The sequence below is a fragment of the Staurois parvus genome, unplaced genomic scaffold, assembly GCF_062004578.1.
Source record: "Staurois parvus isolate SC_StPar_1 unplaced genomic scaffold, SC_StPar_1.0 ptg000196l, whole genome shotgun sequence".
Lineage (NCBI taxonomy): Eukaryota > Metazoa > Chordata > Amphibia > Anura > Ranidae > Staurois > Staurois parvus.
In genome coordinates this window covers 2,593,755-2,617,782 of record NW_028317992.1, presented here as the reverse complement: position 1 = coordinate 2,617,782, position 24,028 = coordinate 2,593,755, and the positions used below count along the sequence as shown (strand labels likewise).

The 24,028-nt window shown below is 42.2% G+C and overlaps 1 protein-coding gene across 6 annotated transcripts in view; it reads left to right on the top strand.

The window, feature by feature from the left end:
- The window catches only part of GDPD5 (glycerophosphodiester phosphodiesterase domain containing 5), a 344,747-nt gene extending 322,412 nt beyond the window's left edge, over positions 1–22,335 (top strand). For 4 of the 6 annotated variants that reach the window (XM_089678001.1, XM_089677998.1, XM_089678000.1 and 1 more), the window contains 3 exons: positions 8,465–8,577; positions 18,254–18,337; positions 21,518–22,335. In XM_089678001.1, the coding sequence (XP_089534127.1) occupies positions 8,465–8,577; positions 18,254–18,337; positions 21,518–21,636 (316 nt within the window). In that variant the 3' untranslated portion in view covers positions 21,637–22,335. The remainder of the gene's footprint in view (positions 1–8,464; positions 8,578–18,253; positions 18,338–21,517) is intronic. The other 2 variants (XM_089678003.1, XM_089678002.1) reach the window with 1 other exon arrangement.
- The last annotated feature ends 1,693 nt before the right edge of the window (positions 22,336–24,028 follow it).

Sequence of the window (24,028 nt, the reverse complement as noted above, 5' to 3'; positions counted from 1 at the left end):
AGGAAGGAAGGCAGCAAATGTACATGCTGGTTACAGTGCATTTCTCTCTGAAATTCTGAGGAAAATGGGTAGTTTCAGACATTGTTCAGAAGAACAGCGTACCTTGATTAAAAAGTTGATTGGAGAGGGGAAAACATATAAAGAAGTGCAGAAAATGATAGGCTGCTCAGCTAAAATGATCGCAAATGCTTTAAAATGGCAACCAAAACCTGAAAGACGTGGAGGAAAGCGAAAATCTACCATTCGAATGGATAGAAGAATAGCCAAAATGGCTCGGACTCAGCCAACAATCAGCTCCAGGAAGATGAAAGAAGGTGTAAAGTTACCTGTGAGTACTGTTACAATTAGAAGACGCCTATGTGAAGCCAAGCTATCTGCAAGAAGCCCCCGCAAAGTCCCACTGTTGGAAAAAAGACGTGCTGAAGAGGTTACAATTTGCCAAAGAGCACATTGACTGGCCTAAAGAGAAATGGCGCAACATTTTGTGGACTGATGAAAGTAAGATTGTTCTTTTTGGGTCTAGTGGCCGGAGACAGTTTGTCAGACGGCCCCCAAACACTGAATTCAAGCCACAGTACACTGTGAAGACAGTGAAGCATGGTGGTGCAAGCATCATGATATGGGGATGTTTCTCATACTACGGTGTTGGGCCTATTTATCGCATACCAGGGATCATGGATCAGTTTGAATACATCAGAATACTTGAAGAGGTCATGCTGCCTTATGCTGAAGATGAAATGCCCTTGAAATGGGTGTTCCGACAAGACAACGACCCCAAACACACCAGTAAACGTGCAACATCTTGGTTCCAGACCAACAAGATTGACGTTATGGAGTGGCCAGCCCAATCCCCGGATCTTAATCCCATAGAAAACTTGTGGGGTGACATCAAAAATGCCGTTTCTGAGGCAAAACCAAGAAATAGAGAAGAACTGTGGAATGTCGTTCAATCATCCTGGGCTGGAATACCTGATCACAGGGGCCAGAAGTTGGGTGACTCCATACAACACAGATGTACAGCAGTTCTCAGAAACAGTGCGACTACAACCAAATATTCATTAAGTGATTCAAAGGAAAGCAAAATCTTCAAACATTTTTCAGTTTATATAGTGAATGTTTGAGTTTGTAAAGAAGAATACAAACACTGCTATTTTTTTGAAGTCTAATATTCACTTTTCTTCAATTTTTTTTAGAGGAACAACACAAATTTGATAAATTTTTCTTCATGTTTTGATTTGGAATAGAATGTGTTGTGTTCCCAATGCATTTGTGTGGATGGAAATAAAAGCTATTAGAAGGATTTTCAGCTTTATTAACTTTTTTCAACACATTGCTATTATATTATATTTATATATTACACCCACCCCTGGCAGAGCCTTATGCCAAAGGCTAACAAACATACTCCACCAGTGTAAGTGTTTATAAATTCACTATGTTCAAAAATGTGTAAATAGGGTTATAAGGATAAATAAATATAATAAACAACCGGCTGACCTAGTAGTAAATAAATCACATAATCATCCAGTGTAAGTGATTGTGTAATCAATAAACTGATCAGAATGGAAAAATGAAATATACATTCATAAGAATTAAACAGTACAGTAAACACCTGGCCGAACTGCTAGTCTCAGCCATGTGATCAAATATAAAGTGCTTAACATGAACAAAGTGAAACATATGACACAGTGGTCAGTAGACAATGACAGTCCCACATGGCAGTGAAAAGTCCCACTCCGCAATCAAAATTGATAGAAGATCCTTCACTTGATACACCGCTGTGTCACCACCACTAGACGTGCACGCTCACCTCCATGGATTGACCAATTGGTCAAACAAGCGCGCAATCCCAATCCACAATCCTCAGTCAGGTTGGTTGGCATCATCTCCTCAATATAATAGGGCTGGCGGGCTTCTCCTCCAGGCAGTATCACACTCGGGGATGTGCTGGCAGGGTTGGGGAAGCCAGGGACTCAATGGAAACAGCACAGGGAGCACATCTACAGAGGAGCCTATTCCACACACAGTGTGATACTGTCCAGAGGAGAAGCACAAACACACACCGAGCTCCATCCATAGCTAAAACATAATTTTAAGATGATTGGCCCTTTAAAGTAGAACCTGAATTCCTGCTTCAGTTAAAAATGCATGCCACCCTGCCAAAACTTTTGCAGGAACTGGGATTTCAGTTTTTACATACAACACCTTCTGTAGATGAAATTTGGTACTGCACATGGATGGATTAGGTAGTGTACAACTATTTTGGAAGAGACCGATGAGAAAGATCAGTTGGTGATGAGTGTCCACTGTTGTCTATCCCTGTACACAGAGAGTATAGTAAAGGTTACCAATGGCTTTAAATGGAGCATGTTTCCATTATGTTAGATCTCAGCCATTGAATTATAAATTCCTTTCCAGTATGAAGACATTTAAACGTCTGACACAGAACTGGCTGAACATGAAATTGTGATTGGTTGATTTTAATGAGCGTGCATTGTTAGAATTGTTCGGCAATAACATTTGTTTTCAGATTATTCTTGGCCTGTATCTCTGTAGGGGCTCACAGATGTTCTTAGAGGTTGGCCATACCCAGCAGAGATCTCATTTCTGTTGAAGTAAAATAGCAACCTCTCCCTATCATCTTGACAAGCTAAGTGTCCAGACCTAGTACAAATTCCCTATTTGAGGCATGGAATTTTTTTTTTGTGGACACTTGTGCTTTGTAGGAATTCTTCCTGATTGTTTGGGATAAGACTTGAACATCTGTAAGCAGTTACAGAAAAGGTACTGTAAGCCATTAATATTGTTGAAGACCAATAAGTGGGATATTGACTTAATGGCCTGCCATGCCAAAGAGCATCCTTTCTCCTTCAGGGAGGGTTAACTTCATACTTTTAGGGACCATAAGCTAGAGCGTCTCCTTGTGCTGCACTTTCTACTCCATTGATGTCCATTCTGCGGCACCAAGTAGCTTATAATATCGTCCTCAGGTCAGTGTTCTAGTTCAGCAAAGGCATATGGGGCCATGAACCCCACTGGTTTCATTTTACTATGTTAACATCAAGCACAACTCCAGCCAAAACTTTATTTTTGAACTTTAAGATTTTCCCTCACTTCCTGTGCCATCACCAAGACAGAAATTGAGCAAAATCTAAGTACCAGGTATGTTGGACTACTCTGGGCAGCCTTTCCCAGCGCAGCCCAATCCACCTGATGTGAACAGACCCTTATTCAAAAAGATTTACAATTCTTTTTTTTTTAACAAAAGGGAACTACCAAGGACTCCTTACCATCTCCATATGCAAATACAGTAAGTCCTCCACTTATGAACAAGATCTGTTCTGGGAGCTTGTTTGTAAGTCCAGCAAAGATCAGTGCTTGCAGTACGATAATCTGGGTTGAATGTAAAAAAAAAAAAAGTGTACCCAGCTTTACAAGATTGGACACGTTCGCATGTTGAATGTTCGTATGTAGGGGACTTACTATATATTAAAAATAACTTTTACCATCTATAGTGTCTGGTGCAGATATGCAAGTTGTTGTTTTTTTATGGTTATGAGTCCCTGATAGTTCTCATTATTGACAAGTTGCAAACATTTTTTAATTAAAAAAAAAAAAGGGGGGGTTGAAATTATTACTTTTTCTGCAGAAAATGGTGTTGTAGGCTCCCTACACTGCTGATTGCATGACCAAATCACTAGGCCCTCCGCCAATCTTGACCTCTGAACCCCTCTGAAAACCGCTTGCATGACCAATCTAAGCTTTTGGCTATGTTAACAGCAATACATTCAGAATGCCGAGCTAAATTTCTTTCAGACTTTTTCTGTTATTGTTTATGCACCTCCAGTTGCTTTTAACCACAGGTCTACTTTAGATGCTTCCTATGCAAATATGGCATTTGTCCAAATTTTTTTGGTGAGGATTTTTTACTTCTAGTCCGTAAGGAACTTTGCCTGATGTCTCTGTTCTCCTGAATTTTCATTATTTAATCGCATATGTTTTTGAATGTCAATTAGTATATGGGCAGGATTACACAGTGTCTGTCGTCCACGAAAAATTGTTACTGTATGTTATTTGCACTGGACACCCCCTGCACTGTTAACCTTCTATATTGTCATTTTTGTAGTAACCAATGTGAGTTGCTGCTTGCAATATTCCTCCTCAGTCCTAGATTGTGCAGCCCTGGCTGTGCCCAGTTTTCCTGTACCCTGTTCTGACCTTCTGTAACTGTCCCACTGTACAAATGTATTCCCACAACCTTTGTGCACTTGGCCTGTTTGCAATAGGTTTTCTGTTGGAACCTGTTCACACCTGCGCACCTGTTCTGCCACCGACGAATCACAATGTGGGGAGTATCTGCAGGTGCTTTTCATGCGTCCCTAGTACCTGTCAAAGTTCCGTTCACTGTTTTGCAGAATGAGTTGAGTCCATCCAAATACATCTAGTTTTCTCATATATGTGTAATAGCATGGCCACTTCTGAGGTGACTTTTAAGATTGCTTCACCAAATAAGGGACAGTTAGAAACATGCTGTATACATAGGAGCATACCCATATGGAAGAAAAATATATTTGGGAAGAATATTTTTGAAATAGATTTCAAATATATTGACATATTTTGAAATGCTACAGTTTTGCCCATATTCAATATATTTCAAAATTATTTATATATCTATATATATATATATATATACATATACACACTGTATGTTGAAATGCGTTTTTATTACAATATATATGAAAAATATTTTTAAAAATACATTTCAAATATACTGTATGTCTTTAAAAATATAAATCTACATTTTTGGTATGCCTTTACAAATATATGTAAAAATCTATGTTAAAATGACTTTTTTATATGTTAAAATATATTCTTCATATTTGTTTTTTTAACTTATAACAAAGTAATTTTAACATATTTTTACATATATTTGTAAAGGCATACCAAAAATGTAGATTTGTATTTTTAAAGACATACAGTATATTTGAAATGTATTTTTACAAATATTTTTCATATATTTTGTAATAAAAACGCATTTCAACATGCTGTGTGTGTGTATATATTTTATATATATATATATATATATATATATACACACACACACACACACACACACACACACACACACACACAGTCAGGTCCATAAATATTGGGACATCAACACAATTCTAACATTTTTGGCTCTACGTCGTATGCATGCAGGATCCATGATATAATACATCGTATGCATGCAGGATCCATGATCTAATACGTCGTATGCATGCAGGATCCATTATATAATACATCGTATACATGCAGGATCCATTATATACAGTCAGGTCCATAAATATTGGGACATCGACACAATTCTAACATGTTTGGCTCTATACACCACCACGATGGATTTGAAATGAAACGAACAAGATGTGATTTAACTGCAGACTGTCAGCTTTAATTTGAGGGTATTTACATCCAAATCAGGTGAACGGTGTAGGAATTACAACAGTTTGCATATGTGCCTCCCACTTGTTAAGGGACCAAAAGTAATGGGACAATTGGCTTCTCAGCTGTTCCATGGCCAGGTATGTTATTCCCTCATTATCCCAATTACAATGAGCAGATAAAAGGTCCAGAGTTCATTTCAAGTGTGCTATTTGCATTTGGAATCTATTGCTGTCAACTCTCAAGATGAGATCCAAAGAGCTGTCACTATCAGTGAAGCAAGCCATCATTAGGCTGAAAAAACAACACAAACCCATCAGAGAGAAAGCAAAAACATTAGGCGTGGCCAAAACAACTGTTTGGAACATTCTTAAAAAGAAGGAACGCACCGGTGAGCTCAGCAACACCAAAAGACCCGGAAGACCACGGAAAACAACTGTGGTGGATGACCGAAGAATTCTTTCCCTGGTGAAGAAAACACCCTTCACAACAGTTGGCCAGATCAAGAACACTCTCCAGGAGGTAGGTGTATGTGTGTCAAAGTCAACAATCAAGAGAAGACTTCACCAGAGTGAATACAGAGGGTTCACCACAAGATGTAAACCATTGGTGAGCCTCAAAAACAGGAAGGCCAGATTAGAGTTTGCCAAAAGACATCTAAAAAAGCCTTCACAGTTCTGGAACAACATCCTATGGACAGATGAGACCGAGATCAACTTGTACCAGAGTGATGGGAAGAGAAGAGTATGGAGAAGGAAAGGAACTGCTCATGATCCTAAGCATACCACCTCATCAGTGAAGCATGGTGGTGGTAGTGTCATGGCGTGGGCATGTATGGCTGCCAATGGAACTGGTTCTCTTGTATTTATTGATGATGTGACTGCTGACAAAAGCAGCAGGATGAATTCTGAAGTGTTTGGGGCAATATTATCTGCTCATATTCAGCCAAATGCTTCAGAACTCATTGGACGCCGCTTCACAGTGCAGATGGACAATGACCCAAAGCATACTGCAAAAGCAACCAAAGAGTTTTTTAAGGGAAAGAAGTGGAATGTTATGCAATGGTCAAGTCAATCACCTGACCTGAATCCGATTGAGCATGCATTTCACTTGCTGAAGACAAAACTGAAGGGAAAATGCCCCAAGAACAAGCAGGAACTGAAGACAGTTGCAGTAGAGGCCTGGCAGAGCATCACCAGGGATGAAACCCATCGTCTGGTGATGTCTATGCATTCCAGACTTCAGGCTGTAATTGACTGCAAAGGATTTGCAACCAAGTATTAAAAAGTGAAAGTTTGATTTATGATTATTATTCTGTCCCATTACTTTTGGTCCCATAACAAGTGGGAGGCACATATGCAAACTGTTGTAATTCCTACACCGTTCACCTGATTTAGATGTAAATACCCTCAACTTAAAGCTGACAGTCTGCAGTTAAAGCACATCTCATTTCAAATCCATTGTGGTGGTGTATAGAGCCAAAAATGTTAGAATTGTGTCGATGTCCCAATATTTATGAACCTGACTGTGTGTATATATATATATATTATATAGATAGAATTTTTTTTTTTTTTAATATATGGAATATGGCAAAAATTGTAGCATTTCAAATATATGTCAATATATTTGGGAAGAATATTTTTTTAAATATATTTCAAATATATTTTTCTTTCATATGGGTATTATTGCTAGTAGGAGCAAATAGGGCAAGGACCCGTTAATTTAAAAGGTTGTTTTGATGCTCTTTGGGGGTTTTTTTTGCATTGAAACATGCTTAACCCCTTTACGCCGGCTTTGATGCTCTTTGTTTCTTTTTGCATTGAAACATACTTAACCCTTTTTACGCCGGCCGCACACAAATGTGTGGCCTCCCGGCGTTTGGGCCTAAACGCCGAGCGGCCGCACATTTGCGTTCAGGTACGAAAAAACGTGCTGAGAGCGCCCTGCGTCCCAGCACACATGTACGGTACTCATGGATAGGTCCCGGTCTGCTTTCCCGATCGTGACCTTTCCCGATCATGTGACCTTTCCCGATCATGTGACCTTTCCCGATCATGTGACCTTTCCCGATCATGTGACCTTTCCCGATCATGTGACCTTTCCCGATCATGTGACCTTTCCCGATCATGTGACCACCGTGATAATGCGTCACGGCAGTCACATGATCCCTAAACCACCCCCCGGCTTCTGAAACTCTTAAAGGGCCGGGAGGCGCCGGTGGGAGGGGGTTAAACGGAATATTACTTTGCCCATTTGAGTTCAGGTCCACTTTAAGGAGGACTTTGGGGGGACAGGTAGGGTTATTAGAATCAATAAAAATCTGTCTACTGTAGCAACATTCTTTTTGATACATTAGGCTTGTTCTAAGCCCAGCATTCGGTTATGGTCTTCAGCAATGCTGCACTGTTGGATTGATGCATGCTCTTCTGACCTTGGCTCTAACCTAAAACTCTGTTATGACCAGCACCCCAATGCATGGCTGCCATGGCATCAGGTCATGCGCCCCAGAACCAAACTACTGCAAGAGCACTGCATGTTGTGGTAGATGTATTTCATTACCCCTGTCCACCCTTCTTGATGCCTTATTATTGCCTACCAAATCCATATATACACCACTTTAGCCTTTGTTCTTCGTAGATGCATGCTCTTTGGAGGTTTCAGTGGGATCTGCATTTTGCAGTGTCTCCCATTCTCAGAACAGTGAACATAATTCGTAAAGAAATGACTGTGGGTACAAACCTATTACTGCACCTTTAAACCATTGGAATCTTTATTTTTTTTTTTTGTTTGTTGGCTTAATGTTTGAGGAGATTCTTGTATCCTCTTTGGACCGTAGCAGTTCAGTTGCAGTTTGTTTGGTGTGAACAGGCCTAAGGCTAAGGATTAACTTTTGTCCTGTTCCTTGATGAATCTGTGTCTTCTGTACTGGTATTAGTCCCTCGCTGAGGATAAATGTGTTGCTGACCAATTTTGACACCAATGTTTGGCTCTTTCCATATAGGCACTAAGACTGAGAGTGAAAGTTACAATGTGGGTTTTGTTGCAGGTGGAGGCTGGGCAGTATTCGGAGGTACAATCCTGAACAGATCATGCTGAGCGCTGCTGTGCGTAGAACGAGCCGAGATGTCCGGATAATGAAGGAAAAACTTATATTTTCAGGTAATCATTTTTAGATGTGTTTGTGTGTGCTGGCATATTAGAGAAAACGTCATAGTTGGTTTCATTTAGTATTTAAATATTAAAATAATAGACATCTTAAACTTACCTACTGTGGTATTGCACGGAGCAGCCATGAACCTACTCTTCTGCGGTCCGCCACCAGCACTGTCTGCTCCTCCTCTTCTGTGTGTGCCTCCATAACAAGCCACTTGCTATGGGGCAGACTCACTCCTGAGCCATCCATAGACACAGCGTGGCTCAGCCCTGCCCCATGCTTCCTCCTCTTAGCATTTGATTAAAAGCAGCAAGAGTCAATGACTTCCACCTGCATACTCCCTAAAGAGGTTTTAATCATTGGCACATAATCTGGACCATCCGATTCTGATTTTCTGGATTTGAAGTGGTTGTAAACGTAGGGATATACCTATTTTGCCACATGACAAATCTACATTTTAATTGATTTACACCATGGAAATATACCATGTCAATTTTTATGTGTCATTTGTTCAGATCGATCATCTTTATCTATAGGCACTATTTAAATCAAGATCCAATGATTACCTGTTCAAATATGTTGAGAAAGTCAACATTTTTCATAGGGTGTACTTAATTTTAAATGACCAAATATGAGCTTGTTGGACATTTTATTTCAAAACCATGGGCATTAATATAGAGCTGCCTACCTTCCATGTCATGTGAACATTTTGTGCTCATTCAGCCAAAATAAAAAACATTTGTGAGATCATGTGCTAATGTTAGATCAGAAAAGACCAGGCTCACAACTGGCGTTTTCATTTCATCCCAAAGATATTTATTAGATTTGAGGTTCCTCCAGACCATTCCAGTTCCTCCAAATCATGGAATTCTTCCCAAAGCTATTTATTAGGCTTCAGATTTCTGCACACCACACCAGTTCCTCCAAACCATGGCAGTTCTTCCAAAAGTTATTTATTAAGTTTGAGGTTCCTCCACACCGTTCCAGTTTCTCCAAACCATGGCATGGCATTACAGCTGAAATCCAAGCTTGCATCTTTGGGGTTTTTGGATCTTGAGGAGTGACAAGCTATATGGATGGGTTCACATTTTTTACAGTAGTTGTCACAAAACATAGAGGTTTGTATTATTTATCATGTACCACAAGTTTAATGTGGGACTAGAGTCAATTTGTTTATTTTACTTTTACAGTACAGGACAAACAACTTGTATTCATGGACCATGAGTTATATGCAGGCTACCATGAGGAGATAGGACACTGACGAAAAAAAACTTTCTAGGGCTGATACTAGTGTACACTCATAAAACCCTACCTGTGAGACTTCAGTTTTTTTTTCCTAGTGCCCTTTATTCTTTTCTAGAGAAGTATTTTTTTTTAAAACCATTCAATTTTTTTCCTTCTGACACTTCTAGATGATCTGACTGCTTATTGCCCTGAGCTATCTAGCAGTTTCCGGATTTGTAACCCTCCCCTTTTCTAGAACAATGTATTATATTGACACCACTCCCCTCCTCTGACTCTAGCTACCTCTCAGACACACATCATGTGGCCTGTCTGACAAAAGCAGATTCCTCTGCCACTATGTTTAAATTCTTTGGAAAACATTTAGTACGTCTAGAACCTTCAGTTTCCATAGGCCAGAAATGCTACACATTCTGACCCTGTTCAGGATTCAGAAGCGGAACCTCCTTTATTTGGAGATATTGTGAAGGAAAGTGTTGAGAACCCTGAATTTGTAGCAGAGACCGTAGTGGATTTTATAAGGTACAAGCTATGTGTTAGAGACCTGCCGGCGGTAGCCTCTAGCGTTCCAGAGACCGGAATTCCCCAAGGCGCGGAATCTAAGCCCCGACCTGCTTGTTCACCAGGGCCCCTGATGGTGGGGATGGACTTGGAGCAGGCCGAAACCAGGTTGTGGCCCCTGGGTGCACCCAGCTGTGGTAGAAGCGCTTGCCGGAGGTGTATAGCAGGTGAGAGCCTGATGTAAAGAGGTAGAAAGAGCAGAGTCAGGCACGCCGGGTCGGTAGCGGTGGAGGCAGCATGGTACAAGACAGTAGACAGAAGGATAAACTGGTCACGAACCAGGTTCGGTAACAGGAGATCAAAACGTGTGGGATTAGACAGGAGAATGGTCAGGCAAGCCAAGGTTCAGAGCAGGAGACAATGAGCACAACAAGGTCAGGCAGGGTCAGCAACAAAGCAATCTTAAGTCAGGAACACAGGATACAGGTAAGAACATACGGCAATTAGAGCACAGACCTGACCTGTTGTAAATAGGGCGCCCTGATTGGTGCCAGGTGCGCAATCACGTGTGCATGACCGCCACTGCCGTCGCAGGTGCCCAGGTCCCAATGCTCGCACGGTAGTGCGGCCAGGCATAGCGCGCATGCGCAGACCCATGCGCGATCGTGGACAAATCTGGGGTCCCTGACACTATGGCTTCATATCATATGTTTTCTACTGTGGACAAATTAATGCAGTGTGCACTAGTCTGTCTAACTGCACCTGACTCTTCGCAGCCAAAACCAATGCCCCATGGACACAAAGAAAAGAAGTCATGAAAGACTTTTCCCATATACTTAGATTTGTTATGCACTTTGAGGACTGGCTCAACTCTGAGAGGGTGTTCACTCCTCTTAAGTTTTTAGCCTATGGAAAAAGATTTTAAGAAGAAATTTACTATTTGGGTAGTAGATCCTGTCAAGAATCTTCTGCCTTTGGTTTCCTAGAACTATTGCAGCTGATACCTTTGGCCCTAATGTTTTGTGTTGGTGCTTTAGAGAATGTAAGTCATCAAGTCTCTAGAATGTCCCTTATCTCTGTGCGTATGTTCAGGAGTTTGTGCCTAAAGACTTGGTCTGCTGAACCGGCTTGTAATAAGCATCTACTGTGCATGTCTTTTGATGTTGTATGCCTATTTGGGGAATCCCTTGATAAGTTCATTAAGGAAGACAGAGGGAAAGGTACTCTTACCCGACAAGAAAAAGTCTTGCACTCCTGTGGCTACTACTTCTGGTCATCAAAAGGGATCTTTTTGCTTGCCTCAGGCATCAACCTCAAAATCAAGGCCTAGTTCTTTTTGTTGGAAGCCCTAGACTACTGAGTCCACCAAGCCTACCTAGAAGCCCTCCGACAATGAAGGGAGCCATTTGATGTCTGATGTTTGCACCAATATGGATTGAAGATGTCCTGGACTTCTGGGTCCAATCTGTCATTTCAAAGGGGTACAAAATGTTTCTATCTCTGCCTCCTCATTTTTTTTACGGCACCTTCCAATCTGCCAGCTTCAGAGCCAAAGAAGGCAGATTTAATGACTGCCTTGCACAAACGTCAGGCACAAGGTGTGGTTAATCCAGTTTCTTCAGAAGAACAGTTTCAAGGTTTCTGTTCAAACTTAGTCACAGTTCCAAAACAAAATGGGGGCATATGTCCGATTCTGGACTTAAGATGTCCAAACAGATTATTTTGTTTACCAAAAGTCTGGATAGAATCAACTCTCAGACAAGTGTAATTTGAAAACTTTCTGCATTTTGCTGTGGGAGGCTGACACTTCCACTTTTATGGCACTACTATTTGGGTCCTCCTCAGCACACTGAGTGTGTACAAAACTGCCTACCCTACTTCTAGCTTTTCTGGGAACCCAGAGCATTCATGTCCTTGGTTACCTGGATGACCTCTTACTTAAGGACCTCCGTAGTCAGAACCTTGTCTACCAATGTTCAAAGGCTGATCCAATTCCTTCACACTTTTGGTTGGATAATCAGCTTTCCAAAGTTTGCTCCCAAGCTCCCACACTGTCGAGTACCTAGGTCTAATCTTGGCTACAGCCCAAGCTAGAATCTTCCTTCATGAGGATAAAATTGATTTCAAAGGTCCCACATGTAGACCGTAAGGGCAAAACAGCACCCCTCAGTTTGTTTCTACATGAGGGTTCTGAGCTTAATGGTAGCCTCCTTCAAGGCAGTTCCTTTTTCCCAGTTTCACACCGAAACTCTTCAATTACACATAAACATGGTGTGGAACAAAGGCCCTAAATGGTAATTTTGATTAATATTATCTAGCTCCAAGTGACTTGGCTTGTTGTTGTGGTAGGGGTTCCTTTTACGTCTTTATATGGGGGCGTAATGTTCACATGTGTGTATGTTGTGGATGTTATATGTTCACATATGTGTGTTTTTTTTAATAGAATTGCATTGTAATTTGCATTGCGATGACAAAGTATTTATCCTATCTTATCTTATCAAATCCAAACCTTAGATCCCCCAATGCTTCTCTTCAGCCAAAGCTCTACCTGGCATGGTGGATCTCCAGTCCTGTCCTGGAATAGGGAAAGTCATTCTTTTACATGTTCTTGAAGGTGGTGACAAAGGATGCCAGCCATACTGGATGAGGAAGCATTTTTAAGTGGCAAATTAAATTTATCTGGACTGTCCAGGGGAAACTCCCCTTCCACTGTCAAGTTGAAACTTCCCTTCAACTTTCTGGAGTGAAGAGCCATCCAATTATCTCTACAACACTGACCTCCCTTCTATTAGGTCACACAGTCAGAGTGCAGTTGGTTAATGCTACAGCAGTGGCCTACATAAACAATCAGTGGGACACCAGAGGTCAAGTTGCCCTAATAGAAACAAGTCTGCTACTCTAAACCGCAAGCACATATTGGAAAAATAAAACACTCAATTTCAAGAGAGCTAATTTTCCAAGGCTGAGAGCTTTTCTCCAAGACTTAGACTGGGAGGGAATATTGGCATTGATGAACACAACACAAAAATGGGAGTTCTTAAAAAAAAAAAAAAAAGACTGTATGTGAACACACTGCAAAATATATTCCGCTGGGCAACAAGTTTAAAAGGCTAAAAATCAAACCTATGTGGCTTACGGCCAAAGTTAAAAAAGCTACAGATAAGAAAAGAGCTTTTATTAAATCTAAAAATGAAGGAACACTATCATCGTTTAAACATTACAAAGAATATAACAGAATATGCAAAAAGGAAATAAAGGCTGCAAAAATTGAAAATACCTTCTTCAGCTCTGTGTATGCAAAGGAGCATGGCGGAGCTCTTGTCCATAATGAGCATGGTATTGACACAGCTCCAGATGATCCACATTGGCTCACAACTGATATGATCCAAAAATATTTAGATAGTATAAAGGTGAATAAAGTACCTGGACCAGATGGCATACACCCACGGGTCCTTAAAGAATTGAGCTTTGTCATTTCAAAACCATTGTTTCAAATTTTTTGGGACTCTTTAATGACTGGCATAGTACCACTGGATTGGTGTAAGGCCAATGTGGTGCCAATACTTAAAAAGGGGTCAAAATCTTTACCAAGTAATTATAGACCTGTTTAACTTCTATAGTTGGGAAGATACTGGAGAGTTTATTAAAAGACCACATAGATGAGTTCTTGCTGGAACAGAATATTTTAAGCAAGAGACGGCATGGATTCATGAAAGACAGAAGTTGTCAAACAAATCTGATTTCTTTTTATGAGGGGGTGAGCAAAAACCTTGGATAGAGGGGTGGCGGTAGACGTGGTATACTTGGACAGAGGGGTGGCGGTGGACGTGGTATACTTGGACAGAGGGGTGGTGGTGGTGGACGTGGTATACTTTGATTTTGCAAAAGTGTTTGACACAGTTCCCCACACACAGCTAATGTGTAAGGTAAAGTCTACAGGCTTGGAAAAATCCGTATGTAAATGGATAGAAAACTGGCTAAAAGATGGTATTCAGAGAGTAGTGGTTAATGATTCATACTCTGAATGGTCTAGGGTTGTCAGTGGTGTACCCCAAGGTTCAGTGTTGGGATCCTTACATTTTAATATATTTATAAACTGTGATGGAGCGTAGGAAGGACAGAACACACCGAGGAGATGATAAACACTCAACGCTTTATTGAATTATGACAATCACTCAATTTGGGTCTGAGGGTAGTGTACAAGTCTCTGGAGCAGGGGAGGAGCAGGGAAGGGCCAAAATTGTAATCCAGGCAGGAACGGGTAAGGGGGGAAAGTTCACAGACAGTCCGTACAGGGGAAAACAGGGGCAGATGACACTCACAGTTCTGGCAGGGGTTTTTCCTGGCTCACAGCAGCCGACAGCCGGTAGTGATACTTCTCAGCACACAGCAGAGGATCCACACAGCGGGTATTTCCAACACACAGCAGCGTGGGCAATCCTGGCCCCACAGTATCAGGCCGTGTAGCAGCGGGTACTCCTCCTGAGCCCTGAGTATTAGCAGAGTGTTCAGCGGGTAATAGTCCTGGTATCCCTGGGGTAATGCAGAGTACTCAGAAGGTAATAATCCTCGATCTCCCTGGTGTAATGCAGAGTACTCGGCAGGTAATAATCCTAAATCTCCCTGGGGTGATAGAGTGCTCAGCGGGTAATGATCCCCGGGTCTTAGCAGAGTGGCAGCAGGGGTCTCTTCTCAGCGGAGACCTCCCAGCAGCTTGCAGCGGAACAGAACAACCAGGAGAGCCCTGCATCTGCCTTCTTAAGTCTTTGCAGGACGCTCCCAGTTGCCCTGTCAGCATTGGGCGGCGTACCGCATTGCCCGGGCAACGAGGCACGCCCTCTCGACACGGGCCTCGCTCTCGAGAGCGCGGCCTTTGTGTCTGGCGGGTGCAGGCGCGGGAAGCCTCGTGCCCGCGCTGCACCTGCTGGTCACCCCTCTCCGGGCCGTATGGCCAGGAGCGGTGTGAATCTCGCCGCAGGGGGTCATCTTCCTCCCGCCCAGCTGCGCCGGATTGGAAGAAAGGGACCGCGGCAGGGGTGAAAAGTAACACTTCTCATCCTGTGTGGCCCGGCTGTAAAGGGGCGCTGCAGGATGAAAAGGGGGGGTGTGAAGGGACACAGGCACTAGAAGGGGGGTGGGGGGGAAGCTCCCTGGCAGGCACACCGTGAGATAAACGATATAGGGTCTGGAATTAAAAATCCCATTGCAGTCTTTGCAGATGACACCAAGCTGTGCAGTGGAATGTCCTTACAGGATGTCTCCAACTTACAAGCCGACCTCAATGCTCTGTGTAATTGGGCAACTATGTCGCAAACTTATTTATTTCAGGTACTTGTATAGCGCTGTCAATTTACGCAGCGCTTTACATATATATTTTGTACATTCACATCAGTCCCTAACCCTCAAGGGGCGTACAATCTAAGGTCCCTAACTCACATTCATACATACATTCATACATACACATGCTAGGGCCAATTTAGACAGGAGCCAATTCACCTATCAGCATGTCTTTTGGAGTGTGGGAGGAAACTGGAGTACCCGGAGGAAACCCATGCAGGCACAGAACACACAAACTCCAGGCAGGTGGTGCCGTGGCTGGGATTCAAACGAACGACCCTAGTGCTGCCAGGTGGAAGTGCTAATGAGGTTTAATGTTGATAAATGTAAGGTTCTGCACCTGGGGGCTAAGAATATGCATGCATCATACATACTGGGGGGCTACAACTGGGGGAATCAATGGTGGAGAAGGATCTGGGAATTCTGGTAGATCACAAACTCAAGCTGCGGTTTCTAAAGCGAATAAAATCCTCTCTTGTATTAACCAGTCGCTGACCGCAGATAGCCGAATGACGGCTACACTGCGGCCGACCAGTTCTGGGAGGGCATCATATGACATCTTCCCAGATTGTGCTCTTCTGCGCGCACCCGGCAATCTCCGTGGTCGTTGTGTCCTACGGACACAGCTGATCACGTGATGCCCTAAAAGCCCAATCACAGCTGCTTTTAACCACGTGATCAGCCGTGTCCAATGACACGTTGATCACAGGGAAATGCAATTGCCGGTTCTCGGCTGCACTTTCCTCACGCTGTCAGAACGTGGGGAAAGTAATGCCGAGAACCGGCAGTTGTCAGAGCAGGGATCGGCACCGATCTCTGGTTTTCAAGCCCCCCTAACTTTGAATCAAGTACAAACATTCATTTGGAAGACCTCACATGTAAGGTTGCCTTTCTGGTCTCCCTTACGTCTGTTTGGGTATTGTGTCAAATCTTTTTCATAAAGAACCTTTTCTTGTTTTGCACAGGGACAAGTTGGTTTTGAGACCAAAATATTCCTTTTTATCTAGGTGGTCTCTTCTTTCCACCTTAATAAAGACACTATTCTCCCTTCCCTCTGTTCTTTTCCAAAACATGACAAGGAAATGGCCCTACATGGCTTGGGTGTGTCAGGGTCGTACGTGGCAACAACGGCCTCTATATGCAAGATGTCCCTCAGGACATCTTGCTTCTCAATCCACAATTACTAGATAGTTCAGACCGCTTTTTTCCTTGTCCTATGCCCTTAAGGAAAGGGTTCCTCCTTTCCTCATCAGATCTCATTCCACCAGGGCTTTTCAGCATCAAGGAATTAGTATCTCACATTTGCAAGGCTGCTACCTGGTCTTCTGTTCAAGTTTTGCTAGGTGAATGTTCAGGCCTCAGCAGATGCACGCTTTGGCCGTAAGGTGTTGTTGCTGCCCACCCCTCAGTTTATTGCTTGCGTACATCCCATGGTCTATGAGTACAAGTCCTGTATTGCATGGTTAGGATAATTTGGAATTTTGACTTGCTTGTAAATTACTTATCTTAGAGTACAGGTTCAGGACACAGGCCCACTTGCGTCTGTTTTGATCATTCCTTATGGACGGCTAAAAAAACCTGGAGTCTCACAGAGGCGGTGTTATATGCATGTGCAGTAGGGAAAGCCATAGCGTGTTTTTTTTGTTTTTTATTTTTTTGCCGGTGTGAAGTCACTCTGAGGTGGCCTGCATATAACTTGAGTCTATGAACACAAGTCCTGTACTATACTCTAAGATAAGGCATTCACAGATAAGTCAAAAGAGAAAATTGTTTTTTGATTAAATGTGGAATTAAATTTTCTGGTTAACACTTTAAAGCCAATTCAGATAAATGAAAGTTTAATTCGTTATACAGTACCCATTAAAACAAATATGTTCCATCTTTCAGTGGCGTGTTTTAAGTAAAGTAAATTCTGATTGGATGATCTGTCTCAATGGACTTTCTCCTGGCAGTATTTATTAAATAAGTCCATTTCCATTTATGCAAATCCCTTTTAGGCTCAGTTCACACTGCCGCAATTTGGGATCCGACTTGAGACCCCAAGTGAAATTCCTAGTTAATCAAAGAGTGCTGTCTTAAGTAGCTCTACTGAAGTTGCTCCAACTTTAGAAAAGGTTCCTGTACTACTCAAAGGCGACATCTATCTGATTTGTGCCCATAGACTTTAATGGAGGTCGCCTCCAAGTCAGATCCTCATCTATATTGATGCGAATTGCATCCAACATTACAGGAAGATTACCGTGGCAAAGTTGCACATCAACTCACGTCAAAGTCCTACTCAAGTCGCATCCAGTTGCCAGCAAATCGCCTGGCTAAGTTGCATGACTTTTGGGTTACAGTAGTTGGACCTGAGCCTTACAGTCATGCACAGAAGTTTTATGTGGCCACTGTGCCTTCTCTGCATATCTTAATAGGCAGGGGTGGGGCCGTAACCCTTTATCAACTCCCAGTAATATTAACTTAGGGCAAATGCAATTAATAGTTTTAGAAGGCAAGATCATTTGCATATTATGAGATATTTAGAGGTCTAAATATTTTTTCTAGACTCATTTTTCTTTTCTTAAGAAGTACTTACTCTGTTTTCATTCTGCGTTAATAAAGTGCCAGCATTTTCTACCGAGCTGTACAAAACACAGTCAGAGCAGCCCCAAATTGCCAATACTCAAACAGACCCGGAGGTGACAGGTAAGGGTGTCCGTCACAGCAGATTCCTTGTTCTCAATGTTTATAGAAGATTAAGAAAACTGTAGAGTTCAATCTTCATTTTATACTTTGATTTTTTTTTCCAATCCAACCACAAATTTATTTGAAAATGAACATAATTTTTTCTTCAAGTGAATACACTTCTGCAATCTCATGAATCCATTGGCTGGGCTCTTTTGATAATTCCTATCTGAGCAATTTTGTACTTCATGTTCCTTAGGTTCAGTGTCTGTCTGGGAGGTTTTTTGTATGATGAATGCTTTAGGTAATGTGGACCTTTTGGGGTTTATTTACTAAAGCTGGAGAGTCCAAAATCAGACTCACTTCTACATAGAAACCAATCAGGTTCCAGGTTTCATTGCCAAAGCTTCATTGAACAAGCTGAGGTTAGAAGCTGATTGGTTTCTATGCAGAAGGGAGTCTGATTTTGGACTCTCCAGCTTTAGTAAATAAACCCCTTTATGTCAACAGTGGGGTAGCGAGGGATTCCCTATGGGATAAAGTCTGGACTTCACCAAAATCTTCCTGCATGGAGGCTTGCATTTCACCATGTCATGCTGCCTCACAGGGTACAAAGCCTTCCCTACTCCTTCCAATATTGAATTGTATTTGGATCTGCAGTAGTACGTGTGGACACAAAGATAAGTATGTACAGAGATATCAAATGATGCTGTCAGGAGAAGGACCTTCCCTTTCTATGGCTTGTACTGTAAGGAAAGATGGAGAATGTAGTTTGTAGCCCTCTTTAGTAGCTTGGTGGGTGATGCTATTCTTTTCCTAGCCTTGACTACCCTGCTGAAGAATAAAGCTGTAGAGCCATCATGACTATCTTCCATAATGTTAGCAACAGTCAGGTGTTAACTCTTACATGTAGTTGGTGCCATTAGTATCATTGGTCACTATACTGTTGCCTATTCCGACCTCACTTGGCAGACCAAAACATTGTGGGCCACCTTACTATGAATGAGAAAGGTAAATGTGTACCGAGGTGTTTTCAGTGATGGCGGACAATCCCTTGAAGAAACAGGTCTTTTCCTCCAAATCATATTTGTATTAGTCAATGCAAAGATCTTTACCCATTTTAAAATTTTGTAATTGGATGAGACCGATGATTTTGATGTAGATTTTCCGAGGAAGCCATATTGTGCTGAAGTGATATTCAATCTAGCAACTCACTGGAGACCAATGATGTCATTGTGAATGCATCCTAATCGATTGCCACAGATCAGTGACACCACTGCGAATGCAACCTTTTTTCCCAGTAGAGACCAGTGATGTCACTATAAATGCAGCCTATTCATTTACTAAAGCCAAGCGACATCACTGAAGATGCATCCTATCCATTCTCTTGCTTCCAGCGCATCCCTGGCAATGCAGCCTATCCAGTTACTAGACACTGGTGACTTCACTTGGAATGCAGCTTTTTTATTCACATGACACTGGTGATATCATAGCTTTTCTATTCACATGACACTGGTGATATCACAGAGACTGGTGATGTCAGAGATTGAAGCTTATCCATTTACTGGACCAGTCTTTCTCAACCTTTTTGCTCCAGAGGAACCCTTGAAATAATTTTTAGGTCATTGGGGAACCAACTAAACCAGTTAATTCGTAGTTTGTGAGAAAAATGCCCCTTACGTTAGTGGCCCGTCATAATGTCCAACATTTTGACCACCGCTGTTACAGACAGCGAAAAGGTGATTTGTGTCATAAAGCTAGCTGGAATTGTCATTGGATCCAGAATCAGATAGGCACCAATAAATGGGAGGTTAATCAGTCACGACTCAAGGAACCCCTAGCAACCTCTGAAGGAACTTTGGTTGAGAATGGCTGCACTACACATTGGTGATATTAGAGTCTGGTGACATCACTGTAAATGCAGCCTATTCATTCACTGGAGACCAATAATATCACTGAGAATGCAAAATATTTGTTCACTAGAGGCCACTGGTTAATAATGTAGCCTATCCATTCACAGGAGATCTAGTACTCTAGTGCAGAAGTCTCCAAACATTCTAAACAAAGGGCCAGTTTACTGTCTTCTAGACTTTAGGTGGTTGGACTGTGGCCATTGGGAGTAGAAATTGTCCTGGTATCTGTGGAGTAAACATTACATCTTTGGTATTAGGGGGAGGAATAGTTCCCCATCATTGGTGTCTGTGGGAGGAATAGTGCCCCATCACTGGTGTCGGTGGGAAGAATAGTGCCCCATCACTGGTGTCGGTGGGAAGAATAGTGCCCCATCTCTTGTGTCGGTGGGAAGAATAGTGCCCCATCTCTGGTGTCGGTGGGAAGAATAGTGCCCCATCTCTGGTGTCGGTGGGAAGAATAGTGCCCCATCTCTGGTGTCGGTGGGAAGAATAGTGCCCCATCTCTGGTGTCGGTGGGAAGAATAGTGCCCCATCTCTGGTGTCGGTGGGAAGAATAGTGCCCCATCTCTGGTGTCGGTGGGAAGAATAGTGCCCCATCTCTGGTGTCGGTGGGAAGAATAGTGCCCCATCTCTGGTGTCGGTGGGAAGAATAGTGCCCCATCTCTGGTGTCGGTGGGAAGAATAGTGCCCCATCTCTGGTGTCGGTGGGAAGAATAGTGCCCCATCTCTGGTGTCGGTGGGAAGAATAGTGCCCCATCTCTGGTGTCGGTGGGAAGAATAGTGCCCCATCTCTGGTGTCGGTGGGAAGAATAGTGCCCCATCTCTGGTGTCGGTGGGAAGAATAGTGCCCCATCGTTTGCGTCGGTTTGAGGAATAGTGCCTCGTTTGCGTAAATGGGAGGAATAGTACCCCGTTTGCGTAAATGGGAGGAATAGTACCCCATTGTTGATGTCAGTAGCAGGAAGTATGTCCCATTGTTGGTGTCAGTGGGAGTAATAGTGTCTCATTGTTGTCAGCAGGAGTTATGCCCCATTGTTTGGTGTCAGTGGGAGGAATAGTGCCTTGTATCAGTGGAATGAAAAGTGCACCAAGGGCCTTTATAAAGGCAAGCAAAGGGCCGCAGTTTGGAGACCACTGCTCTAGTGGATGGATTGACAGCTACAGTCGTGTTTTAAAAGCAGGCTTCCCTTATAGGTGAACCATTTTGCTTACAATATGGCTACCTCCTGAGACATTTTCGCATTAAAATTCATGTAATTCTTACTATTTAATTCTTTCACATCCTTAGAAATCAACAACAGCATGGACACAGCTGAAGAGCTCTCCTTGTGTTCAGAGAATCGCTACGACGGTTTTGCCAATGACGCCATCACTCCAACCACAGATGCGAAGACCAGCGCCAGCTAGGAGGTGGGAGATGATCAAACTCAACAAATACTCTACGGTTCTGGAACCTCTGCTGACGTCTACATTTTCCAAGACAGGGAAATTTACTGGGACTACTACTATGCCAGGATATTTTGTTTATTTTTGCAATTTGTTTATTTTTTTTGTTGTTGTTGTATAATCTTGGACTGTGAGGTTGTATATATGTAGAAAATAATTTTGATCCCTTTTTTTTTGCCCTTTTGTGTATTTTGTGAGTAGAGCACAAGCGAGTCCTTGTGTAAGAAGTTGACTGAGCCGCAAGAATGTTGAAAGTGCAGCCTGGTATAGAGGAATGTTCTTCTAAGGATTTGTGGTCTTCTGCTGCTCCTTAAAATACATTTCCCTCAAGTGGCAATATGGTGTAGATAACTTTTTTTTTTTTTTTTTCCCCCTCGTGTTTATTGTTTTAAAGAGAGCCTGTCATGACTGGGCAAATGCAAACATTTAAATATTCGGTCTTAAAGCTCAAATGAAATTGCAAAAATAGATATACAGTCAGATAGATGAGGTGCTCCAGTTGGGGCTTGTTTGCACCATAGCACATGCATTAATGCGCTGGTATGCATCTCTAAGTTGCACTGCAATTTTGTTTTTTGTTTTTTTTTTGTATTCTAATTTTTTTAACCTTATGGTATTATTGCACTATGTAAAAATTAAAATTGTCTTTTTTTCAGCATACACCAGTGCCCATTGCCTTGTTCTTGTTTTGGGCTGCCCAGTGTTGCTGGTGTAAACAAGCCCATGTAGCGGATGTGCAATGTGTCTAAGACTGTAGCATGCACTAGTTACCAAAGTTAAATCCAGCAAACTCTGCAACAGATCTGGTCTTAGGCCACGTTCACACCTATGCGTTTTTTTGGTGCTTTTTGCAGTAACGCACAACAGTCTATTTAACATGGTTTCCTATGGGACATGTTCACATCTAAACACAAAACGGTGTGTTTTTGGTTCAATAGACGCTAGAGATGCTTCAGAAAAGCAAGTATTGTGTTTTTGATGCATTTTGCATTTTTTGATCTGCCCAACAACAAATTGTGGGGAAAAAAAGCATAAAAAATGTATCAAAATCATGTGTGCAAAAACGCAAAACGATAATAAAACAAAATGTGCTAGGCTGTGCTATTAAAACAAGGATACAAATATAGCTGTGTGCAATAGGTATAGATATATGATCAACGTAATGTTAATACAATCTGATAAACCTAAAATTAATAAAATAAAAAATTGCCTATCAGAAAAATAAAAAATTATGACACAAGTGTCCATAAATCCACCCAAGGGTGACAGAAAACGCAAAACGTACCGCAGAAACGGATCAAAAGATCAGTTCAAAACTGCATAGGTGTGAACCAAGCCTAACAGACCCCCTACTCTTCCCCTCCAGTGAGGAAGCTCTGGCTAAGGGCTGTGTCTACTACTTAGCTATGCCAGCATAGGGCACATACAGTGGATATAAAAAGTCTACACACCCCTGTTAAAATGTCAGGTTTCTGTGATGTAAAAAAAATGAGACAAAGATAATTTCAGAACTTTTTCCACCTTTAATGTAACCAGGTGCGGACTGACCATTTGGAAACTCGGGCACTGCCCGAGGGCCCAGGGTCAGTAGGGGGCCCCATGAGATGCCCCTGATACCTTTTTCATAGGCTTTTTTGAGTTTGGGCAAGGACACAGGGGTCCCATGATCCCCTATTGCCCGGGGGCCCCATGAGTTGTCAGTCCGCCCCTGAATGTAACCTATAAACTGTACAACTCACTTGAACAACAAACTGAAATCTTTTAATTGGAGGGAAGTAATAATAAAAAACTATAACAATATTGTTGCATAAGTGGGCACACCCTTAAACTAATACTTTGAGTGCTGGAATCAAATCAAAAGGTGCTTCAACAGTCTTTATGGGGATTAGTCTATCAGAATGACACATCTTGACTTGGCAATATTTGCCCACTCTTCCTTGCAAAAACACTCCAAATCTGTCAGATTGCGAGGGCATCTCCTGTGCACAGCCCTCTTCAGATCACCCCACAGATTTTCCATCAGATTCAGGTCTGGGCTCTGGCTGGGCCATTCTAAAACTTTAATCATCTTCTTGTGGTGAATCCATTCCTTTGTTGATTTGGATGTATGCTTTGGGTCGTTGTCATGCTGAAAGATGAAGTTCCTCTTCATGTTCAGCTTTCTAGCAAAAGCCTGAAGGTTTTGTGCCAATATTGACTGGTATTTGGAACTGTTCATAATTCCCTCTACCTTGACTAAGCTGAAGAAAAACAGCCCCAAAGCTTGATGCTGCCACCACCATGCTTCACGGTGGGTATGGTGTTCTTTTGGTGATGTGTAGTGTTGTTTTTGTGCCAAACATATATCTTTTGG